General features: G+C 38.9%; 2 protein-coding genes across 7 annotated transcripts in view; both read left to right on the forward strand.

Annotated features, from left to right (window-relative positions):
* The window catches only part of ttyh2l (tweety homolog 2, like), a 49,500-nt gene extending 47,369 nt beyond the window's left edge, over positions 1–2,131 (forward strand). For 3 of the 4 annotated variants that reach the window (XM_053612350.1, XM_053612368.1, XM_053612379.1), the window contains one exon: positions 1,062–2,131. In XM_053612350.1, the coding sequence (XP_053468325.1) occupies positions 1,062–1,142 (81 nt within the window). In that variant the 3' untranslated portion in view covers positions 1,143–2,131. The remainder of the gene's footprint in view (positions 1–1,061) is intronic. The other variant, XM_053612361.1, reaches the window with a different exon arrangement.
* A 2,653-nt stretch (positions 2,132–4,784) lies between these two features.
* On the forward strand, positions 4,785–11,924 carry chmp6a (charged multivesicular body protein 6a). Of its 3 annotated transcripts, none has more exons than XM_053612403.1 (7): positions 4,785–5,266; positions 7,627–7,736; positions 8,173–8,260; positions 8,436–8,522; positions 9,403–9,468; positions 10,968–11,048; positions 11,163–11,466. In XM_053612403.1, the coding sequence occupies exons 1-7, from the start codon at positions 5,201–5,203 to the stop codon at positions 11,301–11,303; spliced, it is 639 nt and encodes a 212-aa protein (XP_053468378.1). In that variant the 5' UTR covers positions 4,785–5,200; the 3' UTR covers positions 11,304–11,466. The 3 variants fall into 3 exon arrangements, with proteins under 3 accessions (XP_053468378.1, XP_053468387.1, XP_053468369.1); XM_053612412.1 differs by lacking the exon at positions 4,785–5,266 and having other exon boundaries at positions 6,714–7,736; positions 11,163–11,229; positions 11,329–11,924; XM_053612394.1 differs by lacking the exon at positions 4,785–5,266 and having other exon boundaries at positions 6,714–7,736.
* Positions 11,925–12,832: the final 908 nt, after the last annotated feature.

Raw genomic sequence — 12,832 nt, forward strand, 5'->3', positions numbered from 1 at the left:
ATGTGTAATAAATATGTACAATATTTCAATATATTGCACAAAGACAACACTTAGTGCTTAGCAGCTATGAAGTGGTAATAGTGTTCATAGAAATATTGCAACATGCCCAAAAGTGACAGAAACATGTGTCCATGAGTGTCCTTGGGCTGTCAATGGGGTGACCAGTGTGTGGGAGGTAGTGGAGGCATGAGTGACAGAGAGGAAGAAGAAGTAATGACTGGATTACAGTTTGTTCAGGATCCTGATGGCCTGCAGGTAGAAACTGTTCTTCAGCCTGCTGGTTCTGGATTGAATACTGCAGTACCATCTGCCTGATGGCAGTGTGGCAAAGAGTGTGTGTGCTGGGTGATTGTGGTCTGTGGTGATTTTGCAATCATTCCTCAGACATATTGTGTGGACGATGTCCTGTAAATCCTGGTGTTTGTTGGCAGTAATGTTGTAATAGTTGTAATAACTGTTACATTTGTATCTGCGTAACAGTTTGTGACAACAGTCGGAGTTACAGGTGCATTGTCCTCCAAAGTAGTCGATAGTCTCGCTTCACAGCTGCGGTGAATGTATTTTCATTTTTCGGAGTATTTTCAGAACTCCAGGTCTACTACATTGAGTACTGTTCTGTTGCTCAGTATACTTGATGAGGGTTCCTTCTCATTGCCATCAAACACTACACCATGTGATCACTTTGTGACTTTGTTGGAAGGTATTGGTATACGTACACGCATGCACAAGATGGTATCCGGTTCATTGTGACCTCCCGTTGAACCACAGTTGCATACGTAACTGGAGATTTTACTGTTTTTGTTTATTTTGTCTCAGACTCAGAATGCTCCTCAATCCCACATCTTCACCTCTGATTGAATTGCTTCTGAAAGTGTTTCTACCTGCCGTTGTTTTTATTCTAAATATCGCAATGATCTGATAGTACATAAAATACAGTGCTTCTTGTCCAATGCCCATTCGACATGATTAATTAAAAATATTTTTATGACATATGATGGCAGACAAATGGCAGCTCATGGAGGTTCTGGTTCAATGCTTTTCCCTTTCTTTCTTCTTTTTAGTATTCACCCAGCATGAGGACCACCTACCTGTCTATGACTGATGCCCAGATACGACACTTTGGAAATGACTACCATGTATAAAGCGTGAGTGTCTGAACCCCCGAAGAAGCCGAGACTACCCTGGAATACTCATAGATGATATTTAAATCAGATTTTTTTTTTATCTCTCGTGGATACATTTTCTTCCCTGTTCTCCTTATAGAGGAATTCAAGACCTGCAGTTCATGCTGTGTTGATTGATTCCAGAAAGACTCAAGAGACCAGTAACCTCTCTAAAGAGGAGGCCATCCAGGTTAATAGCGTACATCCTGTACCCTGTAAATACAACTTTTTGGTCAGTACACGAAAATATACAAACTGTGAAGTTGAAAAAAAATAAAAGGTTGGATTTGCTACACACATGCTATCAGTTCCATAACAAGCCTTTCAGTTGTCTGTGTGTAATAAATTCACACGGGAACGAAACCGAAACGATCGCCTGAACAGGATTCCACAATAAAACACATTGGTTGTTCTGCATTGTAAAGAATAAATGGTGCTTCTACCTGCAGAGTTTCTGTACATAATTGTGACATCTCAATGAAATGAAGTGTTACCTCATCGCTGCTTGAAAAAAACAACAACCCAAATCTTACATTTTCAAGCATCGAGAGCTGTATCACATGTCAGGACTGTAGTTTAACCATGTGTTGAAAGATTTGATTCATTTTTAGGCTCAGATTTGAGAGAACCTCTGTGTTGAAATAGCTTTCTGTTACTCAATGCAAGGTCAAGGCTGAAGCAGTAAATACTTTCATATATGTAAGCTGATGTACTGTGTGAATATGGCTGAGCTGCGTTAAGTTGTTGCTTTTTAAGTGCCAGATAGGCATAAGAAGTTTTAGGCATCACTCACTGAATGACTTGCTGAACAAGATTGAAATTGTACTTATACTGTTAAAGATATATAACCTGAATTCTAACTTTGCTCCTTTATGATGTCTTTATTCTCAGAAGTGGGTTTTTTTCTATTGTTTTGGACCAGTTGGGAAAATGTAAAACTTGATTAAATGAATAATTTGTTCATTTTATTGCGGCTGTGTTTATTTACAGATAGATCCCACTCAGATCATAACAGTTTCCACTGAATTTGGACACAAGGAGAAGAGTGCTTTGAGATAGACCAAATTGAAGCAAGTTATTGTTAATATCCTTGGATTTATAATCGTTTATGTCCTTGGATGACTTAAGTAGCTCACCAATGATCTCATAAATACTTACTCCACCTTTTGATTAACATAATAACAGTAATAATAATAATAATAATAGTTGCCTTGCATTTGTTATAAAATTGTAAAAGAAGAAATGTGTTGCACATTTGTAAATCCAGTAATAATTCCTGTGTCAAAAAATATTAATGTAATAAATCAGCCTGTTAAGATTATATTTACACTCATATTTTGTTTTCACAAGTTTAAATAACTGATTTAGATTCCAGCCAGTCATATGGTACAATCACTGTGAGCTGCCAATGTCCATTCTTACTCATTTAGCCTGGTTTATTTATTTATTTTTTCATTTTGTTACTGTGGTGGAAATCTCAACTCCTCCTTATTAAAGTTATTATATTTAATATAGAGTTATTATAGTGGTTTGACTGGAATTGAATTGCTTTAAGCCAAAATATATTGATTAAAAAACAAATAGCACTATACATAATGTCAATTTAGATCTATCTAATGTGTGCTGCTGGCAGAAATTTCAGAATGATCTATGGCTCTAATAAATAGCCAGCATATTGTATGTACACATTTAAACAACATCATTTCATTTCATTTGTTCAAATTTTTATAAAACAATGTGGACACCTGACCATTATACCTATATGTGTTTCTTCCCTCAAACTGTTGCCATGAAATTGGAAGCACATAATTGTATGATGTAATTGTAAGCTGTAGCATTACAATTTCTCTTCACTATAACTAAAAGCTGTTCCAGCATGCACAAAGAGAGGTTTTGCCAAGGTTGGAGTGGAAGAACTTGAGTGGCCTGTACAGAGCCCTGACCTCAACCCCAGTGAACACCTTTGAGATGAATTTGAACACGGACTGCACCACAGGCCTCCTCATCCAACATTAGTGCACAACTTCACTAATGCTCTTGTGGCTGAATGAGCAAATCCTCATGGCCTCGCTCCAAAATCTAGTAGAAAGCCCTCCCAGAAGAGTGGAGGTTATTATAACAGCAAAGGGGACTAAATCTGGAATGGGATGTTCAACAAGCACATATGAATGTGCGGATTAGGTGTCCACAAACATAGTGTAGTTTGAGATTCCTTGCACTACAGTACATACATCATTATAACAAGCAGCAGAGCAGAAGGACCCTTATGTCACAAAATGTTTTACCATTCTTACTACAGGTGGCGCTGAACAACTCATGTTGATCAGCTTCACTGGGTGCATTTTGAGAATGGCTGCACTGTATGTAGTTCACCGCATTGGACTTTTCCATCCATCCATCCATCTTGTACCACTTATCCTTTTCAGGGTCACGGGGAAACCTGGAGCCTATCCCAGGGAGCATCGGGCACGAGGCGGGGTACACCCTGGACAGGGTGCCAATCCATCACAGGGCACAATCACATACACACTCACACACCCATTCATACACCACGGACACTTTGGACATGCCAATCAGCCATGCATGTCTTTGAACTGGGGGAGGAACCCGGAGTACCCGGAGGAAACCCCCGCAGCACGGGGAGAACATGCAAACTCCACACACACAGGGCCACGGTGGGAATTGAACCCCCAACTCTGGAGGTGTGAGGCGAACGTGCTAACCACCAAGCCACCATGTGCCCCATGTGTTGGAATTTTATGAATACAAAACACTAATACATTTTCAGTGAACCAGTGAATCACTACAGAATCATGTACTGTTCTTGAAACAGGTAATTTGGCTCCCAATGTTTACTGAAAAGAGTCAACTCATCACTTACCTTTTGGAAATTCACATTTTGGCTTTTGACTGGGACATTCTTTTGTATTTTTTTAAAGTCCCCACAAAATCAAAATGGAAGTTTTGTGGCTTTTAGCATGAATATGCTCGCTTTAGCGTGCTCCAAAACAACAAAATTCCCGTTTAGAAGATATATTCATTTAAAATTTACAGTCTCTCTCTACCACCAATATTGATCAACCATTTTGATGACATCATTCTGCACTTCAGATTCTTGTCAGATTTTCTGTCCAATCAAATGCTCTCTAGAATCAAAAATGTCCCGCCTCTCAACGTTATAAAAACACCATGGTACTAAGCAGTGTCAAGTACAGCTTATCCTGGACTGTGATGTAAGCTAAACGTATTTTTTAATTTTTTTTATTATTTATTATTTTATTTTATTTTTTTTAAAAAGGGAGTAGTCACTTGATATGTCCTGCCCTGATTTTCTGTTTCAGTGGAAATTAGGTCAACACACCGAATAACACAGGGATTTTAAAGCAATTCCCTGTTTCGTGTTTTATATTGAAAACATTCTGTAAACTTATTATTATTTTTTTAATACTGGCTATATATATATATATATATATATATATATATATATATATATATATATATATATATATATACAGTATACATTTACAGTATAAAAAGTATATTATAAGGAGCTATTCAAGTTACTACCGGTCTCAATAATAACACAAATTTGTAAAAAATAAACCTGAACAAAAAGTAATTAACTAGAGAATCTTAGGAGGCTTTTATTATTTAGAGAAGACTTTAGCCTTTCCGCCTGACAGGAAACCGGAAGTAACGTTTATCGTAGTGTATTTCGTTTTCTCTCGATGGCCGCTGGTGTTAGAACGATACCTCTGATCTGAGATCAGGTTTAATATTCAGTTTGAATGTTTACTGGGGTTGGGAAACTGATCCTGTATCAGAATTTAAAGGGAACCTGCAGCTACGGTTGCTAGCTAGCGTCACTTCCGGTTTGTTGTTGGTTAGCAGGTGAACGTTAGAGTAGTGGAGTGATTCAGGCGAAGTGTGCATCGTACAGCAGTTTACTGGAATGCATTTCGGAGAGAGAAAATAATTGATTTATTTCGGAAAAGAGCCGGGTGTAGTAGAAGTGGCGGGGATGTGGGAAAAACGCAATGGGAAACGTTTTCGCCAGAAAAGGATGCCCAAGTCGAGTAACAGAGCAGGACCGGGCTATTCTGGTACTGTTCATTCATATTTATCCTCGCGGTGAAAGAAACGTAGCATTTAATCTGTGTGTGTGGAATGGGGAGTGTAGGGGGGAGGGGGTGTATGAGGTAGGGGGGGTATGAGGTAGGGGGGAGGGGGTGTATGGGGGGAGGGGGGTGTATGGGGGAGGGGGGTTGTGGAATGGGGGGAGTGTAGGTTGTGGGGTGTATGGGCTGGGGGGTGTATGGGCTGGGGGGTGTATGGGATGGGGGGTGTTCAACAGTTATGGTCAGTATGTTGGGTAACGCTAATTAAATACCACTAAAGGGATTACTCTTCATGGATAAACAACTGCATGCACTGGGGTTAGTCAGGTGTCCTATTTATCTGGCCCTGGGATTTAAAGGCACTGGCAGCTATGAATAGTTAACTAAGGAATGAGGAAAAAACAGGGTGTGCTGTTATAGGAAAATATTCAATGACACGGTGGTGTGATGCAGTCAGGGAGTATAGACTGGTTTCCAACAACAGCATGTTTTATTCCTCTTATACCACATCACTTAGTCAGTGCTTAATCAGTTAATGGTTAATCAGTTTATAGTTATATGTAATTAATAAAATAAATAAATTAATTAAACAACCGCTACAGTTTGTATATGCATATTTTAGTATACAAATAAAACAATCAAGGAATTAGGATTAGTAAATCGGACAGGCGACAAAGAGAAGACGAAATGGAAAGACCTTCGAAATGAAACAAAATCTATCTCCATATATATATATATATATATACACATACTACACCTAGATGGTGCAACGGGTAGCCTAATCTTTCAACCGGGCATACGTCCAGCTGGTCAACATTGATTTATAAAGCACATTTAAACACAACATAAGTGGATTCAAATTGCTGTACAGTAGAAAAAGGTAAACCAGTTAAAACAATAACATCAACATCTCGACATTTTCTAAGGAAATTTTCAAAGAATAAAACTATGATTTAAGAGAAGATTTAAAAGAAAAGAAAAAAAAGCTAATGATGACGCAGACCTGAGATGAAAGGGGGACTGGACTGTTCCAAAGTTTTGGTCCGGCTGCAGAAAAAGCCCGATCACCCTTGGATTTATGTTGACATCAGGAGACAGACAAAAGTAACCGATTTGGAAGATCTGAGCGATCTGAATGGAGAGTAAGGGTGAAGAAGGTCACTGATGTATTTTGGTGCAAGACCAGACAATTATTTATGCACAAAAAAAGAAGGATTTTAAAATCAGCCCTAAATTTAACGTGGAAGTCAGTGAAGAGTTGCTAAGAAGGAGTAAATATGATCCCTTTTTTCTAGACCCTGTTAAAAACGAACCCCTTAAATTGAGTTAGTTCCTGTTATCATAAACACTTGGTTGGTTCCACACCAGACTCACTCTCTCTCTCTCTCTCTCTCTCTCTCTCTCTCTCACACTCACTCACTCAGACAATAAAGCCGGGTTCACACTGTACGATTCTGGCCACGATTTGGTCGTCTGGGACAAATTTTGTGAATCCTAAAAGATTCCTATAATCCTAGGCCAAAATCTATAGTCTTTGATCGTTAGTTTGACGTGCTCCCCGACTGCCGATTAACGGCCGTCACGATCAAATTTCTCCTCCGATTAAATTCTGGCAGTGTAGGAAGATTTGAGGCACGGTCCTGTAGTGTGGCTTCTCCTACTCCGCACCAGTCTTCTTGCATGCATCTGTTTTTCGCGTCTTGACTGTCGTACAGTCTGATATTAATCACAACTGAGATCCTACAGTGTGACATGGCTTACAGAGGGGAACATGTTCATAGGGTCTGACAGGCAACAGATGCAAAGGACTATTAAATATCACACCATGTGCACCCGGCTTAAGACGAAATAATTGACCCTAAAGTGACTGATTTAGTCGGACTGTTACAAAGTGCTGAAACTGGAGACTCCTTCCATAAATATTAAATATACATCCCCTCACAGTCAATGTCGCTAGATCGATGACATGATTCAATTATTATTATTGTTTCATTTGGAGTGTCCTCCTGACAAGACCCTGTAGAAGTTGTTAGTACAGAAACAATAATATTAAGAGCAAGAGCACTGATATAATCCCGAGGAACTACCGTCAGAGCCGTTAAGAAAATTCATCAACACTTTCTGAATTTTCAATCAGTATAATGCGGTTAGCAGCATGAAGTCATTGTATGAAGTCTGTATTCTAATTGCACGCTAGCCGGCTAATTCAGTCAGACCGATTTGGTCTTTTGGGAAACTGCAGTGATTTGCGTCTACGTTCCATACAGGTTCTTCGGATGGGTTCGTTCCAGTTTCTCAGCTTAAACACGACTTGCACTTCTTTATCTTCCGTTCTTTATTTTCAGCAACTAAAACAGCAGCGAGATAAACTGAAGCAGTACCAGAGAAAACTGACCGTTCAGCTGGAGAAAGAGAGGCTTCTAGCCAAGCAGCTGCTGAAGGATGGGAAGAAAGAGTACGTTTAACGGAGTTTCCTTTATCTTCTCTCATACAATGTGTTCAATTGTGTCGTTCAAAGAGGATGATACTGAACCACAACAAAAAAGGTTTTAAAGGCTTAATTCTGTCAATTATATTTTAGAAGAAGAAATAATATATATTTCTTCTTCTAAAATATAATTGACAGAATTAAGCCTTTAAAACCTTTTTTGAGAATGTAAATGACTGAAATTGTTTTAATGTATTGGTCCGATTTTGGAACATTTAGATAAAACTACATTAGGACAACTTTGCTAAGACGATCTCTGAGGTCTGCTCATTTCTAATATCGTTCTTATTAAAGTGTAAGAGTTCAGTATCTGTTTCCATTATAAATCGGTTTTGAGTGAATGTTCATGGCACGTATGGTACGCCGGCGTTTACGAGTGATTCCTGTGGCCTTGTGGTTTCAGAAGAGCTCTTCTGCTGCTCAAAAAAAAGCGGTACCAGGATCAACTTCTGGACAAGACTGAGACCCAGATAAGCAACCTAGAGCACATGGTGAGAGTCGTCTCCTGCTCTACTGAGACTGCACTAATGATCCAAATGAGGGACACTCTGAAGAGCGCATCACTCTGTGGACATGTCCTACTTTTTTTTTTTTTTTTTTTTTTTTTAAAGTAGCAGAACACAGTATGTCAAAAGCTACAAATGTGCATACATGTTCTCTTTGCAGGTCCAGGACCTCGAATTTGCTCAGATTGAAGTAAAGGTCTTGGAAGGTCTGAAAGTCGGCAATGACTGCTTGAAGAAAATGCATGAGGTGAGGAGCTCAGATGAAATGTAGTTTTCGTGCGCTTCAGCATTAGGAATGATGAACTGTCGTACAAGGAAAAAGAAAATCTGTGTACTCAAGAATGAGCTGTGTCTGGCAAAGCCTCTGTAGCATCCATTGTTTACAGATTAAGTGATTGTAGATTCAATTAGATTCTATTTAATTTGTATAGCGCTTTTAACAATGGGCATTATCACAAAGCAGCTTTACAGAAATATATACATTCAGGATATACATTTAAACTGTATCCATTTATCCCTAATGAGCAAGGTAGCAAGGGAAAAGCTCCCTGAGATGATATGAGGAAGGAACCTTGAGGGGAACCAGACTCAAAAGGAAACCCATAAATCCCATAAATTATTCCCTTCTATAACCGCGTACAACATGGTCAAAAGGTGCAGTTGTGTACCCAGGAAATTCATAACAAGGGAACGAGTACAGAACTGTACATGGCAATTGTAGAACTAAAGCTATCATAGCGAAACCGTTCATATCAGTTGCAGTCCAGCGCCATCTTCATGGTTTTTAAGTGCTACCATCCTCAGTAATCTCATTGATCTTTAGGCAGTGGGGATGTGGGGCCATCTTCAGCAACAGTGGATGATTTCCAAGTGATGAGAACTCAGCCAGAAGCAGGGCATCAGGATGGATCAGACAGAGGAAGGAAGAGAGGGAGGGAGGGAGGAAGGAAGATAGATAGATAGATAGATAGATAGATAACAGTTTAAAAATGAATAAATAAATAAAAACTCTTGATTAAAAATTGCTAACTCTAGCTAAAATTGTGTTGTTTTGTTTTTTGGAAGTCATGGTGCTTTATTTTTCCTGAGGAAAGATCTTGCATTTAAAGGATATCTCGTCTCCACAGGCTCTGTCCATTGAAGAAGTAGAGAGAATAATGCTGGAGACACAGGATTCAGTAGAATATCAGAAGGTTTGTCCTTTTTATCACTTACAGTACAGGTGGTTACTGCTGCCCCGGTGCGGTGACTGATCTCTTTTCTGAGTCACGTCCAGTGAATAAAAACGTTTTGTTACAGGTTGACATGAGCCGGTGGTGACGCAGAGGTTATGTACTGAATAAAACATCACAGGGTGTGCTGTTATAGGTAAATAATCAGCGCCAAAGTAGTGTGATGCAGTAACTGCCTGGAAGTTGATTTATTTTTTCTCTCTCAGTAGCAGCACAACTCGCACCGTTTTATTCCTCATATACCACAGCGATTTTGCCAACAAATAGAATTTTTATGAATAAAAAATGAAACGTGATGCTCTTTATCCATTTATAGTTGTTATAATTTCATGTTGTGAAACGGCTACAAAACATTCTAATATACTGCTTACATTATAGCAGCTATAATCAGCAGTTCCCTCACCAGCCCCCCCCCAACCCCCCCGAAATGAATAAAACGGATAAGTACAGTGTCTTGTGTTATCGAGAATTCACAAAGCCCTCAAACCTGAAGAGATGGTGGAAAACCTAACGTTACGCAGCTTTATCTCTGACTGTTACAAAGCACCGACACTGGAGACTCCTTCCAAAAATGCTAAATAAACATCTCACAGAAAGCTTCACCATACCAACAGTTACACCCAGGTTTAATCTGTTTATATGAGTGGCCCTGTGTAAGTGTTAGTACAGAAATGATAACGTGTTAGAATGATGTTAGAATTAATATAAGCCTTGTAGCTGGAACTACTGTCAGAGCTGCTCCATACATAGAGACATGTACGTACGTACGTACATACATACATAGGTTTGCCAGCACCGTCGTTGACATTCACTTCTCGGTCGGTCTTACAGCTCATGGGAATCAAAAATCCAGTATCTCAAAATATTAGAATAAAGAATTTATAATACAGAAATATCGACCTTCTGAAAAGTATGTTCATTTATGCAGTCAATACTCGGTCAGGGCTCCTTTTGCACAAATTACTGCATCAATGCTGCGTGGCATGGAGGCAATCAGCCTGTGGCACTGCTGTATAGGCTTTAAACTAGTGACCACAAGGTTGTACGTACAAATGCTAGAACTTTCAGAAAGCCCTTGGATACGTGTGTTGTATTTGGTCTTACTTGTAAATTGCTTTAAATAAAACAGTCTCTGAATGAACAAACATAAACTTGGACACACTGATCCTATACTGGGTATTAGTATCGGGGATCCTGTTGGTGTGAAATAGCTCCAGAATTAGATTACATTTAACATGTATGACGTATTTCATACCGCAAAAGTGTGCAACTGACAACACAGATGACGTGAACCACATGAACATAGGATGTCTTTATTGATGATTGAGCTGATTATTACTATACATAATACGTATAGATATTTACAAACATTAGAAATTGTCTCGCTATTTGGTTAATAACAGGATAGTATTATCAGATCAGTATTATGCATCTCTGAATGTATTTTATTTCCCCCCCAGCAAATCAGTGAGATGCTGGCTGGCTCTCTGAGCCAGGAGGATGAGGATGCTGTGCTGGCAGAGCTGGAGGCCATCATTCAGGTACACTCATCTATGTCAGAGCAAGTGCCTGCTTATTTTAGGCTGATTTGTTTTTTTGTTTTTTTTTCTCTTCCTTTTATTGCCTGAAACGATCTGATTTCTTCTGTTTCAAAGGATGAAGATTTTCAACTTCCTGAAGTGCCCACTGAGCCCTTGCCTGCAGTGCCCGAGCTAAAGAAGGGTGTGAACGTCTTAAAGCGCAAATGCAGCATTACTTCAAACTGCCAGTACGTGGCTCCCTCTCCCTCTTTCTAACTTTCTGCTCTTGTCTTGTTTCTAGAGAGAAAACCAGCGGAAGTGAAGCAGGATGGAGAGGTTCTGTCGGCGTAGTAGCCGACGGTCTCGCGATACGGATCGCTCACACGTTAATCAGTCTTAATACGAAGACGCAAGCACACCGTGAACACACTGTTCTTTCCTGTCAGCTCTTCCCATGATTTTTCTTAAACCTGACTCAACATATGCATTGCATGTACTGGCTTTATTTATTGTGATGAGGGTAAAAATGTCTGCTTTGAACGGATCACTGCCATTATGATGATGGTGGACATTTATACAATTGTCTTCAGGTGTGGTTGATATTACAAGATTCACCGAATAGAAAATCATTACACAATCTTGAGATGTTTTTTTTTTTTTTTTTTACAAAATGAGAACTTTAGATATGAAGGAACATTCAACGATCTTGTCCATGAGACTGATTTGAAGTAAATGATTGCAATTCAATTTCTTACTGTATATTACCTTGTACTATGACCTTTTTGTGTAAGTAAAATCCATGTCAGTATTGATGAAATGTGCATTTGTGAATCTATACTCTAAATCAGGGGTGTCCAATCTGATCTGGAAAGGGCCGGTGTGGGTGCAGGTTTTCATTCCAATCAAGCAGGAGCCATATATATGTGTGTGTGTGTGTGTGTGTGTGTATATATATATATATATATATATATATATATATATATATATATATATATATATATATATATATATATAATATTCCCTTGCTTATTCGTGGCTACAGTAAGTAAGAACTATTCAATCATCAGTTTCTGACACGATTTTTTTTCCACCCACAAGCCTTGTTGTCCTTGACCAGTAAGCTGCTTTAATTATTATTCTTTGCCGAGACCACTGGAGCCGGCGTTCCTATCAAATGTTCATATTTGTTGTTGCGATAAGAAATGACAAGCCTGCTTTCAAGACATAAACACAGTGCACTGCAGTAACATGGGGGAAAAAAAACATTTCAAGTTTATTAAAGGTATGTTAAAGCAGATTTGGGAATCTGAAACAGATGGTACTCAATCATCCAGCTAGCAAAAAATCCTTTGAAGCTGTAGGAGGCAAAACAAGTTCATATTCAAATTTCAAGATGTTTATTGCATAACTTTTATTCTTTGGGGATATAAAAAAAAAATATATTGAGCGTGTAGATGAGTTCTTTCAGTTTCCTCAATTCATTGCTACCATAGCAACAACTCGCAGTATTAAATGTGATGACATTGATGTTACGTTCTAAGCTGCTAAAGTGTCTCATGGCGAAATGAAAAGTCCTCGATTCTAATGTCTGAGAGGCGCTTAACAAAATAATCGGCCAATTTTTGTTTCTCCCGTGTGAAGCACATCTTAAAGAGAAATGCAATAAACCAAATCCAGCAGGGATGCATAAAGAGTGATGGATGATGATTAGTGATTGCACATACACCAGACACTTTAACAGGAACATCTGTACCCCTGCTCAATCATGCAATTATACAATCTCTCATGTGGCAGTAGCACAGTAC

The sequence above is a fragment of the Ictalurus furcatus genome, chromosome 2 (genome assembly GCF_023375685.1).
Source record: "Ictalurus furcatus strain D&B chromosome 2, Billie_1.0, whole genome shotgun sequence".
In the NCBI taxonomy this organism is placed as follows: Eukaryota; Metazoa; Chordata; class Actinopteri; order Siluriformes; family Ictaluridae; genus Ictalurus; species Ictalurus furcatus.

What these genes read in the sequence shown, in the direction of transcription:
- chmp6a (XM_053612394.1), top strand. Translation starts at nt 7,558, where the DNA reads ATGGGTTCGTTCCAGTTTCTCAGCTTAAACACGACTTGCACTTCTTTA. An exon ending in TAAGCAACCTAGAGCACATG is followed by an intron (nt 8,261 to 8,435) that starts GTGAGAGTCGTC and finishes TTCTCTTTGCAG; the next exon opens with GTCCAGGACCTCGAATTTGC. An exon ending in ATTCAGTAGAATATCAGAAG is followed by an intron (nt 9,469 to 10,967) that starts GTTTGTCCTTTT and finishes TTTCCCCCCCAG; the next exon opens with CAAATCAGTGAGATGCTGGC.